The sequence below is a fragment of the Macaca fascicularis genome, chromosome 16, assembly GCF_037993035.2.
Source record: "Macaca fascicularis isolate 582-1 chromosome 16, T2T-MFA8v1.1".
Classification (NCBI taxonomy): domain Eukaryota; kingdom Metazoa; phylum Chordata; class Mammalia; order Primates; family Cercopithecidae; genus Macaca; species Macaca fascicularis.
In genome coordinates this window covers 34,753,757-34,771,716 of record NC_088390.1, presented here as the reverse complement: position 1 = coordinate 34,771,716, position 17,960 = coordinate 34,753,757, and the positions used below count along the sequence as shown (strand labels likewise).

The following is a 17,960-nucleotide window of genomic DNA, read 5'->3' as shown; positions in this document are numbered from 1 at the left end:
TGAGCCTGAGAGGATATCTGGTTGTGTTATGTTCTCTTACCATCTCCAAAAAAATTGTAGGAGGCCCAGTGTGCTGGATCATGCCTGTAATCCCGGCACTTTGGGAGGCTGAAGTGGGAGGATCACTTGAGCTCAGGAGTTTGAGGCCAGCCTGGGCAACAATGTGTAGTCCCAGCTACTTGGGAGGCTTAGGAGGAAGGATCACTTGTGCCTGGGAGATCCAGGTCTGCAGTGAGCTATGATTGCACCACTGCACTCGAGCCTGGGCAGCAGAGTGAGACCCTGTCTTTCAAAACAAAACAACAAAACGTGGGATATGCTCCCTTAGGTGACTGGTTAATAGTTTTATGTACAATTTCTATTATGTGGAATTGCAGGCCATTTTTAAATGGGAATGTTAACTTGCATTATTCTTTATACATTTTCCCTATCCATGGGCTAACTGAATATGAAATCAGTGGTATTTAGATAAGCTGAATACCCCTATATGGGTGCAGTTATATTTAGTTTTGCTGGTGTTAATGAAAAAATTTGCTTTAGATAAAGTGTGTCATCTTGAGTTTTGTATTTGGACATGATTGGAAATTAATCAGATTGGCATCAAAATTTTTACTCCTCTAGAACAATAAATAATATTCAGTTCAATTAGGTTCCAGAGTAGCAAGTTCTTTGAATTCCTGCCAAATGTTGATTAGTCCATGAGTGGTCCATTGGCCCACTCATTTTTCTTTACTTGAATTAGATTTGAAGATCTTTTATAAGTGAAGGCTTTTTTTTTTTTTTAAGTTAAACTCTAGAAGAAGTCATAATCAGTTGGGCTACTGGAATATCCTTTAAGAACATCTGTATTATTTTCTTTGTGCTTTAGTGTAGTCTTCAAATGTTCAGTAGTAATCTCTAAGTGAGTTGAAGTTGGGCTTAGAATTGGAAGTTTTCTGCATTTCTCCTAACTTCAAAAATAAGCTGTTCAGCAACTTAATTTGGAAATAGTGGGTAAGAGAGTACATTATGTCACTTCTTTGGGAATGGTGTGCTATTTATTTATATAAAGGAAGGTATTTTTATTTTATTTTGTTGTTGTTGTTGTTGTTTGTTTGTTTTGAGACGGGGTCTTAGTCTGTTGCCCAGTCTGGAGTGCAGTGTTGCAATCTTGGCTCACTGCAACCTCTGCTGCCTAGGTTCAAGTGATTCTCCTGCCTCAGCCTCCTGAGTAGCTGGGATTACAGGTGCACACCACCATGCCTGGCTAATTTTGTATTTTTAGTAGAGATGGGGTTTTACCATGTTGGTCAGGCTGGTCTCCTGACCTCGTGGATCCACCTGCCTTGGCCTCCCAAAGTGCTGGGATTACAGGTGTGAGCCACTGCACCCAACAAAGAAAGGTGTTTATTTGACTCAAGATTTTGGCAGCTGGGAAGTCCAAGTGCATGGTGGCGGCTTCTGGCAAGGGCTTTTTTTTTTTTTTTTTTTTTTTTTTTTTGAGACGGAGTCTTGCTCTGTCGCCCAGGCTGGAGTGCAGTGGCCCACTCTCGGCTCACTGCAAGCTACGCCTCCCGGGTTCTCGCCATTCTCCTGCCTCAGCCTCCCGAGTAGCTGGGACTACAGGTGCCCACCACCACGCCCAGCTAATTTTTTGTATTTTTAGTAGAGACGGGGTTTCACCGTGGTCTCGATCTCCTGACCTTGTGATCCGCCCGCCTCGGCCTCCCAAAGTGCTGGGATTACAAGCGTGAGCCACCGCGCCCGGCTAGGACTTTTTTTTTTTAATACAGAAACTTTTTAGATTAAGTGTAAGTGTAATACGGATTTTTAAAAATGTGAGTGTTAGTACAGTTGAGGGTATGAAGTAAAGATACAATAGAGCATAAAAGGGATTTGTGTGGATTCTGATTCTTGGGATTTTCCTTTTAGCCTTTTTTTTTTTTAAATTAAAGAGACAGGATCTCATTGTCACCCAGGCTGGAGTGCAGTGGCACTATCATAGCTCACTGTAGCCTTAAACTCCTGGGCTCAGGTGATCCTCCTGCCTCAGCCTCCTGAATGGCTGGGACAGCAGGTGTGTACCGCAATGCCTCGCTAATTTTTTTATTTTTATTTTTTGAGATGAAGTCTCGCACTGTTGCCCTGGCTGGAGTGCAGTGGCGTGATCTCAGCTCACTGCATCCTCTGCCTCACAGGTTCAAGAGATTTCTCCTGCCTCAGCCTCCCTGGTAGCTGAAATTACAGGCATGAGCCACTGTGCCCGGCCGCCCAGCTAAGTTTTGTGTGTGTATATATGTATATAGTGATGGTGTCTCTGTATTTTATCTAGGCTGGTCTTGAACTCTTGGCCACAAGCGATCCTCCTGCCTCAGCCTCCCAAAGTGCTAGAATTATAGGTGTGGGCCACCATGCCTGTCCTAACTTTTTTTTTTTTTTTTAGACGGAGCCTCACTCCGTCACCCAGGATGGAGTGCAATGGTGCGATTTTGGCTCGCTGCAACCTCTGCCTCCTGGGTTCAAGTGATTCTGCCTCAGCCTCCCAAGTAATGCGGATTACAGGCGTGTACCACCATGCCTGGCTAATTTTTTGTATTTTTAGTAGAGATGGGGTTTCGCCATGTTGGCCAGACTGGTCTTGAACTCTTGACTTCAAATGATCCGTCTACCTTCACCTCTGAAAGTGCTGGGATTACAGGCGTGAGCCACTGTGTCCGGCCTAATTTTTGTATTTTTAGTAGAAATGGGGTTTCACCATGTTGGCCAGACTTGTCACAAACACCTGACCTCAAGTAATCTGCCTGCCTCGGCCTCCCAAAGTGCTGGGATTATAGGCATAAGCCACCACACCTGGCTCCGATGGCTTTTTTTTTTTTTTTTTTTTCTTTTTTTTTTGAGACGGAGTCTCGCTCTGTCGCCCAGGCTGGAGTGCAGTGGCCGGATCTCAGCTCACTGCAAGCTCCGCCTCCCGGGTTTACGGCATTCTCCTGCCTCAGCCTCCCGAGTAGCTGGGACAACAGGCGCCCGCCACCTCGCCCGGCTAGTTTTTTGTAATTTTTTTTTTAGTAGAGACGGGGTTTCACCGTGTTAGCCAGGATGGTCTCGATCTCCTGACCTCGTGATCCACCGGTCTCGGCCTCCCAAAGTGCTGGGATTACAGGCTTGAGCCACCGCGCCCGGCCTCCGATGGCTTTTTTAAGAGACAGCGTCTCACCCCATGACTCAGGCTGGAATGCAGTGGTACGATCCTAGCTCACTGCACCCTTTGAACTCCTGGGCTTAAGGGATCCTCCCTCCTCACCTCCTGTGTGTGTAGCTGGGACCATAGGTTCATGCCACCACCCATGTTGTCTGGGCTGGTCTGGAATTCCTGCCCTCAAGTGATCCTTCTGCTTCAGCCTCCTTAAGTATTGGGATTACAGGCATGAGCTACCATGTCTAGTTTGTGATGGCTATTAGTGTATGTACCTGAGACATATAACTGCCTTCTTAAAAGTTGTTATCTCGGTCATTTGAAGCCAAGTCTTTTGAAATAATAATTGATATGAGTTGTGTGTTTGGTCAGAGTGCCAGTTTGAACTGGGTTGATCTGTCTTGCATGGCTGTTATGGCACTGAAGGATATGAAGCATTTGAAATGCTGACATTTTGATCTATTCATTTTAAAGTAGGCTGGGGCCGGACATGGCTCACACCTGTAATCCCAGCACATTGGGAGGCCGAGGCGGGTGGATCACCTGAGGTTAGGAGTTTGAGACCAGCCTGGCCAACATGGCGAAACCCCATCTCTACTGAAAATACAAAAATTAGCCAGGCATAGTGGTGCAGGCCTGTAATCTCTGCTAATTGGAAGGCTGAGGTGGGAGAATCGCTTGAATCTGGGAGGTGGAAGTTGCAGTGAGGCCGAGATCTCACCACTGCACTCTATCCAGCCTAGGAGACAGCGAGATTTCATCTCAAAAAATGAAAATAAATATAGTCTGCATACTGTAGCTCTTGCCTATAATCCTAGCATTTTTGAAGGCTGAGGCAGAAAGATCGCTTGACCCAAGGAGTTTGAGATCAGCCTGGGCAACATAGCGAGTCCTGATTGCTACAAAAAAATTTTAAGCATTAGCTGGGCATGGTGGCATGTGGAGGCTGAGATAGAGGATATCACCAAGCCCAAGAGGTCAAGGATACAGTGAGCCATAATCATGCTGTTGCACTCAAGGTTATGCAACAGAGTGAGACCCTGTCTCAAAAACAAAACAGTTGGTATTAAGCAATTGCTTACAGGTCTATGTTCACGTAGATTAATATGGCACCAATTTGGGTAGACTGGAAGCCATTTTTCTATTGACTAGAAGATCAGTTTCTTGGAATAGTGCAGGCAGAGGTATAATAAAGGTTTTCTGCTTTGTATTTTCAACCATGTAAATGATCTGAAGTTTTAAAAATCATTTTTTTAAAAAGCTTTTAGATTGGGAAAGGGCATAAGGGAATGGATAAGATTACATCAACAAGATTTAGGAAATAGAATATGAAGAGACAAATTATGATTAATCCATAAAATTGACAGGGACTAGGTATAGTTGACATTTGTTTACAGAAGGATCTGAATATTAAATTTTCTCTTCTAAACACAATGTGAATAAGTATTTTCACGTTTGCTGCATTTTATTGAAATTGCTACCTGAATGCCTATGGCATCACAGCTGTCTTCCTAATAATCTTATTAATGTGCACCTGCAAATTTTACAGTTTTAAGGTTTGCTTTGGTTTTAGCCCTGGTTGGATTCCCTAGATTTGAAAAGGATCCCTGTTTATGAGGATATAATAATGTGGGACATATAGGAATGAATGTAACAAATAATTACTAATTTGGTATAAGATCTCCATTCTCCCAGTGAAAGAACTCATACTGGCTGTTTAGCACCCATACTGGCTTCTTGATGTGTCATGATGTCTGCTTTATGAATACAGTAATAATAAATTCACCTTGATACTGGTGAAAGATCACTTGTAAGGAACTTATGGAAGTTAAAATTTAACTTCCAGATTTCACTAGCTTAAGTCCTGAGTGTGAGGGAAATAACCATCTATGCTGTAAGAAGAGCAGACACTATTACTGTAATGGTAGTAGCAAAACCAGAAATTGTTTATTACTATTATAGTAGTAGCAGTTCCATTCCAAGCAACTTTTACCCTTATAAAGTACATGGGATTAGAATAAGTAGAGCAGTAGAAAAGAGAAAAATAACAAAAACAACTTGAGTTCTGAGTTTCTATTTAGGGGTAGTCTGGATAATTCTTATCCTGGTTTGTTGTAGCTTCAGAGAAGAGTTCATTAAGGGGTCTACTGAAAAGGTGGTGACTTCTAACTGTCTTAATTCAGAATTACTTGAAAACATGCTGTTCTCTTCTCTTCTCTTCTCTCTTTTCTTTTGCTTTCTTTCGCTTCCTTTCCCTTTCCTTTTCCCTTTCCCTTTTCGACAGAATTTCACTCTTGTTGCCCAGGCTGGAGTCCAATGGCGTGATCTCGACTCACTGCAACCTCTGCCTCCTGGGCTCAAGTGATCTGCCTCAGCCTCCTGAGTAGCTGGGATTACAGGCGTGCATCACCACGCTCGGCTAATTTTGTATTTTTAGTAGACACTGAGGTTTCACCATGTTGGTCAGGCTGGTCTCAAAAACTCCTGACCTCTGGTGATCCACCCACCTTGGCCTCCCAAAGTGCTGGGTTTAGAGCCATAAGCCACTGCACGTGGCCTGAAAACATGGCTATATTTCTCTCTGGGTATTGTCAAACTGAAAAAGGGTGGTAGAAATTTCTGACAAGCTTCTTTGTAAAAGAATAGGCAAGTATGGCAGACTGGTTAAGAAAAAGGAAATCAGAACAGCAAAACATGGTATAATAACCTGTAATCATCCAAAAAATGGGCAAATCTGAATTAAAGGGGAAAAGCAGAATTTTAATTTATCATATCATCCTTGCCGAATTGTACAGGATTTGATCCAAAATGTCTTAATAAGGTATTGGAAAGCATGATTAGTGATAAATTGATTTGGGGGTTCTCAGTTGTGGGAGTCAGTTTGTTTGGCATTATGTTTGATTTATTCTCTATCTCTGGTGGAGCCATTTACTTTAGATGTTAATTTTTAAAAGATGTTCTAGGTTCAGGCACAGTGGCACATGCAAATCCCAGCACTTTGGGAGGCTGAGGTGGGCGGATCCCCTGAGGTCAGGAGTTTGAGACCAGCGTGGCCAGTGTGGTGAAACCCGGTCTCTACTAAAAATATAAAAATGAGCCAGGCATAGTAGCGTGAGCCTGTAGAGTAGTCCCAGCTACTCTGGAGGCTTAGGCAGGAGAATCTCTTGAACCTAGGAGGCAGAGGTTGCTGTGAACCGAGATTGTGCTGCTGCACTCTAGTCTGGGTGTCAGAGCAAGACTATCTCAAAAAACAAACAAAATGTTCTATTAGCTGAGACAATGGTATTATTCATTTTTAAATGCAAAAAATAAGCTTCTAGTTAGCTTTAGCCCTTTTAGCTTCCATGAGGGATTTAATAATTAAATGCCGGATCTGTTTGGTTTGATTATATGAAATTGCTGTTTTTGTAGGTCAGAAGTTGAGTGTGAGCAATGCCAAATGGGTCTACCTAATACTGTTTACAGTTATATTATTACTTCCTGGCTGATTTATGAATAGTATTTGTTCAACTCAGTATTTACTTATTGCACCAAGCCCTGTGGGAAGCAGTAGTGATAAATAGATGAAAGGTGAGGGTTTGTGTCATTGAGAAACTTGGTCTAATAGAGAAACACATGGAAAGAAATGTATTACTCTTGTTGGCTGGGCACAGTGGCTCACACCTATAATCCCAGCACTTTGAGAGGCCAAGGCTGGCGGATCACTTGAGGTCAGGAGTTAGAGACCACCCTGGCCAACATGGTGAGACCCCCATCTCTCCTAAAAAAATATACAAAAATTAGCCGGGCATGGTGGCACGTGCCTGTAGTCCCAGCTACTCAGGAGACTAAGGCAGGGGAATCGCTTGAACCTGAGAGATGGAGGTTGCAGTGAGCCAGGATTGTGCCAAATGTAGTTGGAACCCGTAAGGTGGGGGCAGGGTGAGGGAAGGGCAGTCAGGATTCCAAAAAGAAGTGGGTGTTAGTCTGTCTATTGTGCCCAGATAGTAAGATTACTTTAGGTGGAAGAAATAATAGTGTTTGAAGATTGCCAGCCATTCAGTTTGTTTAAAGGAAGGTGAATAGTACAAGTTTAAAGTCCTTTATAATTAGATAACTGAGTTATCTAATTAATATGTTGATGTACTAGCTATTGTGTCAGGTGCCAGGAGATACAAATTCAATTTCACAGTGCTAGTAGCTTTTGCTGTAGGCAGTGAGAATCCATTGAAAAGTTTTGAGCAGTGTGGTCACTTTCAGATTTCTCTATATATGTTTGAGACGGAGTCTGTCTGTGTCACCTAGGTACCATGGCGCGATCTTGGCTCACTGCAACCTCTGCCTCCTGGGTTCAAGCGATTCTCTTGCCTCAGCCTCCTGAGTAGCTGGGATTACAGGTGTGCACCACCACGCCCGGCTCATTTTTGTATTCTTAGTAGAGACAGGGTTTCACCAAGTTGGTCAGGCTGGCCTTGAACTCCTGACCGCAAGTGATCTGCCTGCCTTGGCCTCCCAAAGTGCTGGGATTACAGGCATGAGCCACTGCACCTGGCTAACAGATTTATTTATTTATTTATTTATTTATTTATTTATTTTTTTTTTTTTGAGACGGAGTCTTGCTCTGTAGCCCGGGCTGGAGTGCAGTGGCCGGATCTCAGCTCACTGCAAGCTCCGCCTCCCGGGTTTACGCCATTCTCCTGCCTCAGCCTCCAGAGTAGCTGGGACTACAGGCGCCCGCCACCTCGCCCGGCTAGTTTTTTGTATTTTTAGTAGAGACGGGGTTTCACCGTGTTAGCCAGGATGGTCTCGATCTCCTGACCTCGTGATCCGCCCGTCTCGGCCTCCCAAAGTGCTGGGATTACAGGCTTGAGCCACCGCGCCCGGCCCAGATTTATATTTTTAAAGGAAAGTGAGGCCTGAGTAATGGCAAAGGAGGCCAGTTAAAAGGCAACTGCATAAACATGCAAAAGATACTACTGTTTGAGCCAGGGCAATGACATTGGGCTAGAGAAAAAGAGATAGATAACCAGAAAGTTGCAAGTGTCTTACCTTTGGTTAAGATTTACCAGAGGTGAACATTGCCTCTGTAAATTCCTTAGTTTGAATTTCCTTGACTCTACCCACTCTTATATCCTACACCTTCACTATAACTGTCTTGGGGTCATTCTCTGTTTCTCAAATGTTCCTTGAGTTCCCTTTTCATGTTATGTCAATTTCTCTGGATAATCTTAAGACTTCTTCAGAGGCCAGGCGTGGTGGCTCACGCCTGTAATCCCAGCACTTTGGGAGGCCAAGGCAGGTGGATCACCTGAGGTCGGGAGTTCGAGACCAGCCTGGCCAGCATGGTGAAACTCTGTTTGTACAAAAAAACACAAAAAGTTAGCCAGGTATGGTGGCACATGCCTATAATCCCAGCCACTTGGGAGACTGGAGCAGGAGAATCACCTGAACCCAGGAGGTGGAGGTTGCAGTGAGCCGAGATCGAGCCATTGCACTCCAGCGTGGGTAACAAGAGTGAAACTCTGTCTCAAAAAAACAAAAAAAAACCTTGAGTTCAGACCATATATATTCCACATCATCGCTGCAATTCTATATATATTAAATTGAATTCATTCTTTTCCAAAACCTGCTTTTTCTTTCCTGCCCTTAGTGAATTAGCATTAACCCAATTTTTTGTCATTAGATTATATGGACCATTTCTCTAAGAGCTCCATTTTTTTCTTTTCTATCTCAGATACTATCTTCATTTCTTCTTAACATTTATTGGGCTGTCTCTCTATATTGTCACTTCATCTGTTCTGTTCTGTTCATTACCTGGAAGAACCATTACTATTTAGTACAATAACCTTAGATTTCTTCAGTGGCTTCCCTTCACCTATATGATTAAGTAATAAACTTTATTTCATATGTAGCTTTTTACTCTGTCCCCTGAATAATGTTCTTTAAATCTCTTAGTGACTTTGTGAACCATAGCGTCTTTGTTGCAACCACTCAATACTTGGTTCTGCATTGTAGCTCAAAAGCAGTCATAGATGGTACATATACAGTGGATGTGGCTGTGTTCCATTAAAACTTTTTTTTGTTTTTTAAGACACGGTGTTCTCACTATATTGCCTAGGCTGGAGTGCAGTGGCATGATCATAGCTCACTGTCTCCTTGAATTCTTAGACTCAAGCAATCCTCTTGCCTCAGCCTCCTGAGTAACAGACTACAAGCATGTGCTGTTAGCACACCCAGCTAGTTTTTAAATGTTTTGTAGACACAGGGTCTCACCATCATGCTAAGGCTGGTCTCAAGTGATCCTCCCGCCTCTGCCTCCCAAAGTGCTGCAATTACAGGTCTGAACCACCACAGGCCCTCATTAAAATTTAATTTGCAAAAACAGATGGTGGATAGTAATCGTTTGTTCACCCCTGCTCAAACATACCTTGTTAAAGCACACACATACCACTAACCTTTGTTCATTGCTGATGCTCTTGCCGATAACCCACCCTCCCAAGTGAAGTTGCTTACTAGAATAAGCTCACAGAGGGCAGATTCTTTGTGGTTTTGCATCTATACCCTGAGCTGGTGAGTAGTATTTTTTTTCAATCAACTTGGAATTAAGAACTTGTGGATAAGTGGACATTTCGCTATAGGAAGCATTGTGATAGGGTGGTATTACGTAGAAAGTCTGCGCTAGGAAATTGAACATTAACTTTTCATTTGAGTGACGTAGCTAAATATAAGTTTTGATATAAAGAAATTTCAGATTGGGTGGTGGTAGTGATTTAAAATACAGGATTTTGCTCTTAAGATATACTTGGTATATCTTAGGAGCAAAAACTTTTACTTAGGTTCTATTAGGTCTGGCCCTGTGGGCATTTCTCAATAAATATTTGCATAATTAGATGCTGTGATCACTCTTCAGAAAGAACTGGCAAGTTAGATTTTGTGATGTGTCTGTGTGTGTAGAAGAGAGCAGTGTTAAAAGATCAAGGCTGGGTGTGATGGCTCATGCCTGTAGTCCCAGCACTTTGGGAGGCCAAGGTGGGTGGATCACCTGAGGTCAGGAGTTTGAGACTAACCTGGCCAACATGGCAGAACCTGTCTCTACTAAAAATACAAAAATTGGCCGGGTGTGATGGCTCACGCCTGTAATCCCAGCACTTTGGGGGACCGAGGCGGACGGATCACAAGGTCAGGAGTTCCAAGACCAGCCTGGCCAACATGATAAAACCCCCTGTCTCCACTAAAACTACAAAAATTAGCTGGGTATGGTGACGTGCGCCTGTAGTCCCAGCTACTTGGGAGGCTGAGGCAGAAGAATCGCTTGAACCCGGGAGGCAGAGATTGCAGTGAGCCGAGATCTCACTATTGCACTCCAGCCTGGGCGACAGAGCGAGATTCTCTCAAAAAAAGAAAAAGAAAAAGAAAAAAAACCCCAAAGAATCAGTTACTGAGGTGGAGCATCCCAAATCTGAGACTCTAAGATCCAGAATGCTTTGAGATCCAAAATTTTTTCAGTACTGACATGGTGTTCAAAAAGAAAATGCTCCTTGTCCAATAATATAATGGAAACATTCCAAAATCTAGAACACTTCTGGTCCCAAACATTTCAGATAAGGATACTGAACTTGTACGTGTATGATGATTTTGTATAATTCAAATTGCCTTCCTTAGCCTTCTTTATACTATTCACTTGCTTTGCTTCTCGGGATAGTCAAAACATTAAATTACACAAATGAGGGGCCAGGCGCGGTGGCTTACGCCTGTAATCCCAGCACTTTGGGAGGCCAAGGTGGGCGGATCACAAGGTCAGGAGATAGGGACCATCCTAGCTAACACGGTGAAACCCCGTCTCTACTAAAAATACAAAAAATTAGCTGGGCATGGTGGCAGGCACCTATAGTCCCAGCTACTTGGGAGGCTGAGGCAGGAGAATGGCGTGAACCCTGGAGGTAGAGCTTGCAGTGAGCCAAGATAGCATCACTGCACTCCAGCTTGGGTGACAGAGCGAGACTCTGTCTCAAAAAAAAAAAAATCACAAACGAACACATTTCATATTTAAACTCTGAGTTGAGACTTAGGTAACCTAAAAGAGGACAGAATGTAATGTCAGCCCTTTCCTATGTGTTCTATCGATAATGTCATTTCTTTTTTTTTTTTTTTTTTTTTTTGAGACAGCCTTGCTCTGTTGCTCAAGCTGGAATGCAGTGGCGTGATCTGGGCTCACTGCAATCTCCGCCTCCCGCGTTCAAGTGATTCTCCTGTCTCAGCCTCCCAAGTAGCTGGGACTACAGGTGCCCGCCACCATGCCCGGCTAACTTTTTTGTGTTTTTAGTAGACATGAGGTTTTACCATGTTGGGTGAGGCTGGTCTCGAACTCCTGACCTCAGGTGATCCACCTGCCTTGGTCTCACAAAGTGCTGGGATTATAGGCGTGAGCTACCGCGCCCGGCCATGTCATTTCTTGTTAGTTTTGTTAAGGTTAAGCATAGCATCATGTAAATGCTATTTGATTCATTTTCTCTTTCTGATCCTAACCTTGTTTGAGTTTTGGGGAAACTTTTAAATTTTGATCAAGGAAATGAAGTTACTAGTAGTGAAAGAAGTAATTAATATTAAGTAACAGGAAGGGAAATTGCATTCAGTTCTCAGTTCAGCATTTCTGATAATGCTGATTTCTTTTCTTTCTTTCTTTTTTTTGAGATGGAGTCTCACTCTTTTGCCCAGGCTGCAGGGCAGTGGCGCGAATTCGGCTCACTGCAACCTCCGCCTCCTGTGTTCAAGCGATTCTCCTGCCTCAGCCTCCTCAGTAGCTGGGATTACAAGCATGTGCCACCATGCCCGACTATTTTTTGTATTTTTAGCAGATGGGGTTTCACCATGTTGGCCAGGCAGGTTTCAAACTCTTTACCTTGTGATCTGCCTGCCTCGGCCTCCCAAAATGCTGAGATTAAAGGTATGAGCCACCGCACTAGGAATATGCTGATTTATTTCTTGGCTAGAAGTTGGCTTGCTTCATGGCTAGTTTTATAGGTACATCATACATCCCTATTTCCCCCTCAGAAGTCATGATGAAATTCACTACTCCAGAGCTCACATTTAAGGGTAGTAACATTTTATCATAAATCATTTTTAAATGTATAGTATTTGAGTAAAACCTTAAGCTGTGGTAAAGAAGTGTCTTCAGCTTGTTAAATTGGGTGTTTGTAAATAGTTGTTTTGTCTTCTTTATTCTAAAATGTGTATGTTTGCTTTGTTTTTAAAGCAATGTGTTTGTTACTGTGACTCTGAAGTGTATTCTCAAAAAAAAGGGGGAAAGTGCAGGGACAGGTTGAGTTTCCAGTGGGGAAGAAAAAAGAAAATGTTATTTATAGGTGGGTAACATGAAAAGTTGGGTTGCCGGGTGCGGTGGCTCAAGCCTGTAATCCCAGCACTTTGGGAGGCCGAGACGGGCGGATCACGAGGTCAGGAGATCGAGACCATCCTGGCTAACACGGTGAAACCCCGTCTCTATTAAGAAATACAAAAAACTAGCCGGGCGAGGTGGCGGGCGCCTGTAGTCCCAGCTACTCGGGAGGCTGAGGCTGGAGAATGGCGTAAACCCGGGAGGCGGAGCTTGCAGTGAGCTGAGATCCGGCCACTGCACTCCAGCCTGGGTGACAGAGCGAGACTCCGTCTCAAAAAAAAAAAAAAAAAAAAAAAAGAAAAGTTGGGTTAACTTTTTTTCTTTCCTTTTTTTTTCTTTTTCTTTTTTCTTTTTTTTTTATTTTTTAATAATAGGAGACAGGGTCTCCCTGTGTTGCCCAGGCTGGTCCCTCAAGTGATCCTCCTGCCTTGGCCTCCCAAAGTACTGGGATTACAGGCATGAGCCACTACACCCGGACTATCTCTATTTTTTTCAACATACAACTAAATATAGATTTATCTTTGCAGTAGACAAAATGAGTATCAAGTTATTACTATATACAAAATTCTTCAGGAGTTTATTGGCTAAAAAATATGAAAATTCTGTGCTTTAACTAAACTAAAAAATATTGGTTGTATTGGATCAGTTTTTTTGCAGTAGGTCAACCAAGAGAAAGCTTATATTTGGACTTGTTAAAATAGGCTATTCTGAAATCCAGAAATTTGTAAGATAATAAAGACCATTTAAACTGTTCCTCATTGTTTGAAACTAATGGAAAAAAAGTGATAAGTATGATTTCTATGAGTAGAATTCCCGACCGTCATCTTTTTTTTTTTTTTTTTTTTTCCTCCAGATTAGATAGTTCTCCCCTTTTTAGACCTCTCAGGAGAAAGGGAATTTTCCTGCCTTTCTTTGTATAGGTGTCTGTGCAGAGATTTGATGGACATACCATACCATACAACTAAGCTTGGACAATTGGCAGTTTTTCTGCATACTCCCAGATTTGGTTTAATCAGGGAATCAGTATGATATATTGAATGGGATTTTATCTGGATAATTATCTTGTTCATCCTGAATTATTAATTGATCCCAATATATGGATCTGACAAATTTTCAAAAGGCCGAGAGTACTGTAAAAGATACTTTTTAAAAGTGTCAGGCTTGGCTGGGTGCAGTGACTCATGCCTGTAATCCCAGCACTTTGGGAGGCTGAGGCGGGTGGATCACGACGTCAGGAGTTCAAGACCACCCTGGCTAATACGGTGATACCCTGTCTCTACTAAAAATACTAAAAATTAGCTGGGCGTGGTGGCGGGTGCCTGTAGTCCCAGCTACTCGGGAGGCTGAGGCAGGAGAATGGCATGAACTCGGGAGGTGGAGCTCGCAGTGAGCCGAGATCGCGCCACTGCGCTCTGGCCTGGGTGACAGAGCAAGACTCTGTCTCAAAAAAAAAAAAAAAAGTGCCAGGCTTGGTGGCTCACGCCTATAATCCCAGCAGGGAGGATTGCTTGAGCCCAAGAGTTAAAGACCAGCCTGAGCAACATAGCAAGACCCCATCTCTACAAATGGTATGTGTCTGCGGTCCCAGCTACCTGGGAGGCTGAGGCAGGAGGATCACTTGATGAGCTCAGGAGTTTGAGGCTGCAGTGAGCCATGATTATGCCACTGTACTCCAGCCTGGGCTGCAGAGCAAGACCTTGTCCCCCTGCTCACTGCCCCCTGCGCAAAAAAAAAAACAAAAAAAAAAACTGGTTTTTAGACACAGTTTTAATTTTTGCTTGGGGAGTGGGGAGAGAAATAGGAATATGATTCCACCATTCCCGGCCCCTATTTATACACATACAATCAGAAAATAATAATTTTAGATCTGTATGTTATAGTCCTATGGAGGGATTATGTTGTGCCTTAACTGTAACCCAAGTCTAGATGTATCCCATCTTAATGAGTTTCGGTTTTACTTTTCTTTAATTATAATTGATTGCTGTTAAATTGGAATGTAGTTACACATAACAGTTAAGCAGGGTTAAAATAATCTTTTTGTCGTTTCAAAATGATAGTTTTATTACTACAGAAAGACTATTTATCCTTAACGTTTGTTATAGTTCATTTCTATTACTAAGTAGTTTGTGTTAATCTCCAGATAGAATATTTCCTTTCAAGGTCCAATTATTTGGTTCTTGTGTAATATTCAACTACTATTGACTATATATAGCTGAAGCTTTCATGTATCACAGGTAGAGTTTTTAACTGTATTCTCTGTATGTCATTATAATTTGGACATCTACATAATTTTCTTATTTTAAGATGCCAAACTAAGCACATTGTAGACATTTTGGATGAAATTGGAACAAATGGGGATTGTGTGCCTTTAATAATAGGTGTGGATTGGCATTTTGACCTTATAGGTTAAAATAAGAGGTGTGGGTAGGGCTGGGCGCGGTGGCTCACGCTTTGGGAGGCTGAGGTGGGCAGATCACTTGAGGTCGAGAATTCTAGACCAGCCTGACCAACAAGGAGAAACCCTGTTTCTACTTAAAAAAAAAAAAAAAAAAAAATTAACTGGGTGTGGTGGCGCATGCCTGTAATCCTCACTACTTGGGAGACTGAGACAGGAGAATCACTTGAACCTGGGAGGCGGAGGTTGCCGCGAGCCGAGATCGCGCCATTGTGTTCCAGCCTGGGCAACAAGAGTGAAACTGTCTCAAAAAAAGAAAGAAAGGTGGCCGGGCGCGGTGGCTCAAGCCTGTAATCCCAGCACTTTGGGAGGCCGAGACGGGCGGATCACGACGTCAGGAGTTCGAGACCATCCTGGCTAACACGGTGAAACCCCGTCTCTACTAAAAAATACAGAAAACTAGCCGGGCGAGGTGGTGGGCGCCTGTAGTCCCAGCTACTCGGGAGGCTGAGGCAGGAGAATGGCGTAAAAACCCGGGAGGCGGAGCTTGCAATGAGCTGAGATCCGGCCACTGCACTCCAGCCTGGGCGACACAGCGAGACTCCGTCTCAAAAAAAAAAAAAAAAAAGAAAGAAAGGTGTGGTTTAGAGGTTAGAGCCACTTGCCTGAATGGTTAAACTAATTAAGCGTCAATTTTAATTAGTCAAATTTGATGAATGCTTTGTTCAAAAAATTTGGGCACCTCATTGAGGAGTCAGTGGATTACCAAGAAATACTTGGTGTTTTTTAAATAATGATGAGCTGTTAGGAGAAGTATTATTTTATCTGTAGCATGCTTCTTGCGTATCCTTACAATTTGTGAAGACAAAATTATTCTTGCAGTTTGATTTCAGATAATAATAATCTACATGACACTTAAGAATTATAAGAGCCAGCTGGGCAGGCACAATGGCTCACACCTGTGATCCCAGCATTTGGGAGACTGAGGTGGGCGGATCACCTGAGGTCAGGAGTTCCAGACCAGCCTGGCCAACATGGTGAAACCCTGTCTTTACTAAAAATACAAAAATTAGCTGGGTGTAGTGGTGGGCACCTGTAAACCTAGCTACTTGGGAGGTTGAGACAGGAGAATTGCTGGAACCCGGGAGGCAGAGGTTGCAGTGAGCTGAGATCAGGCCACTTCACTCCATCATGGGCAACAAAGAGTGAAACTCAGTCTCAAAAGAAAAAAAAGAATTACAGGAGCCAGGTTCACACCTGAGGTGGGAGGACCAGCCTGGGCAACAGACCCTGTCTCTACCAGGAAAAAAAAAAAAAAATTAGCTGGGTGTGATGGCATGCAGCTGTAGTTAAGAGGCTGAGGTGGGAGGATAGCTTGAGCCTAGGAGGCTGCAGTAACAGAGCAAGACCATGTCTTTAAAAAAAAAAAAAAAAAATTATAGGAAAATGTGAATGCTTTGTCTGAGCATCATAGAATTTTGCCATTTTCAGCCCTACCTCCGGTCTGGCAGTAAATCAGCCTAGGATTTTTAGATTTAAAATGAAAAACATAGCTTCAAACTTTGTTCACCAAAACTTAGTATGTATTTCTCTTTTTTTCTTTGCAGAAATGGAATCTATTTGGAATTTGCAGAAGCAAGGTAAGAATGATTAGATTACTTAAAATGTCACTAATAAGTAATCACTGGACATTATTTTTGGGTGGGATTAACAGATGGGTGGTAATTTACCAAATAGACTTTGTATTTTGAGTTATTTAATAACTATAATCAAAAGGCACTAGCAACTGGACTGGGTGGCTCATGCCTGTAATCCAAACACTTTGGGAGGCCAAGGTGGGAGGATTGCTGAAGTCCAGGGGTTCAAGACCAGCCTGGGCAGCATAGCCAGACCCTATCTCTCTCTTTTTTTTTTTGAGACGGAGTCTCGCTCTGTCGCCCAGGCTGGAGTGCAACCCAGCACTTTGGGAGGCCAAGGCGGGCGGATCACAAGGTCAGGAGATCGAGACCATCCTGGCTAACATGGTGAAACCCCGCCTCTACTAAAAATACAAAAAAAAATTCGCCAGGCTTGATGGCGGGTGCCTATAGTCCCACCTCCTGAGTAGGAGAATGGCATGAACCTGGGAGGCAGAGCTTGCAGTGAGCCGAGATCATGCCACTGCACTCCAGCCTGGGCAACAGAGCAAGACTCTGTCTCAAAAAAAAAAAAATGTAGGGCCAGGCGCGGTGGCTCACAACTGTGATCCCAACACTTTGGGAGGCTGAGGCGGGTGGATCACCCGAGGTCAGGAGTTCAAGACCAGCCTGGCCAACATGGTTAAACCCCATCTTTACTAAAAATACAAAAATTAGCTGGGCATGGTGGCAGGTGCCTATAATCACAGCTACTCGGGAGGCTGAGGCAGGAGAATCACTTGAACCCAGGAGGCGGAGGTTGCGGTGAGCTGAGATTGTACCATTGCACTCCAGCCTGGACAACAAGAGTGAAACTCCATCTCAAAGAAAAAAAAAAGTGATAGTATTAAGAGTGAATATGAAAAAAGAAAAAGCGACAAAACGATACTACCATACCACGACTGGTGAGGATGGGGCAATACTGTAAGTGAAAAAAACAGGAAGGTATTCTTTACCTACTAGGTAAAGATACGAATGATTTTTTTTCCCCTCCTGGTTATGAAAGTAAGACAAGCCATAAATGTTTTTAATGTGGGAAACCAACATGAATAAGTATTTCCACTTTGGCTGGTCTTTCTCTGTATTTGTGTGGTAGACAACAAATAGCCTAAGAACTGAAATTCATAGTTCAGAAAAATATTAGCTGTTATAGGAGCCTTATCTGGGCTGGATATTCCCTGAAAAGATGGTTAAAAATTAAAATAGATTATCCTGATTATTGTGTACCTTCTTCCTGAATATATTAAAATATGATTATTGTGGAATACATGAAATAAAGTGAGAGTTTTGTAGTAGTCACTGACAATAGATTTGGGTTTTTGAACCATGGAACTGAATTGTATC

The 17,960-nt window shown here is 43.0% G+C and overlaps 1 protein-coding gene across 1 annotated transcript in view; it reads left to right on the top strand.

The window, feature by feature from the left end:
• The window catches only part of NUFIP2 (nuclear FMR1 interacting protein 2), a 39,622-nt gene that overhangs the window by 10,957 nt on the left and 10,705 nt on the right, over positions 1 to 17,960 (top strand). The window contains exon 3 of the mRNA XM_005583302.4: positions 16,548 to 16,580. Coding sequence (XP_005583359.2) covers positions 16,548 to 16,580 — 33 coding nt within the window. The remainder of the gene's footprint in view (positions 1 to 16,547; positions 16,581 to 17,960) is intronic.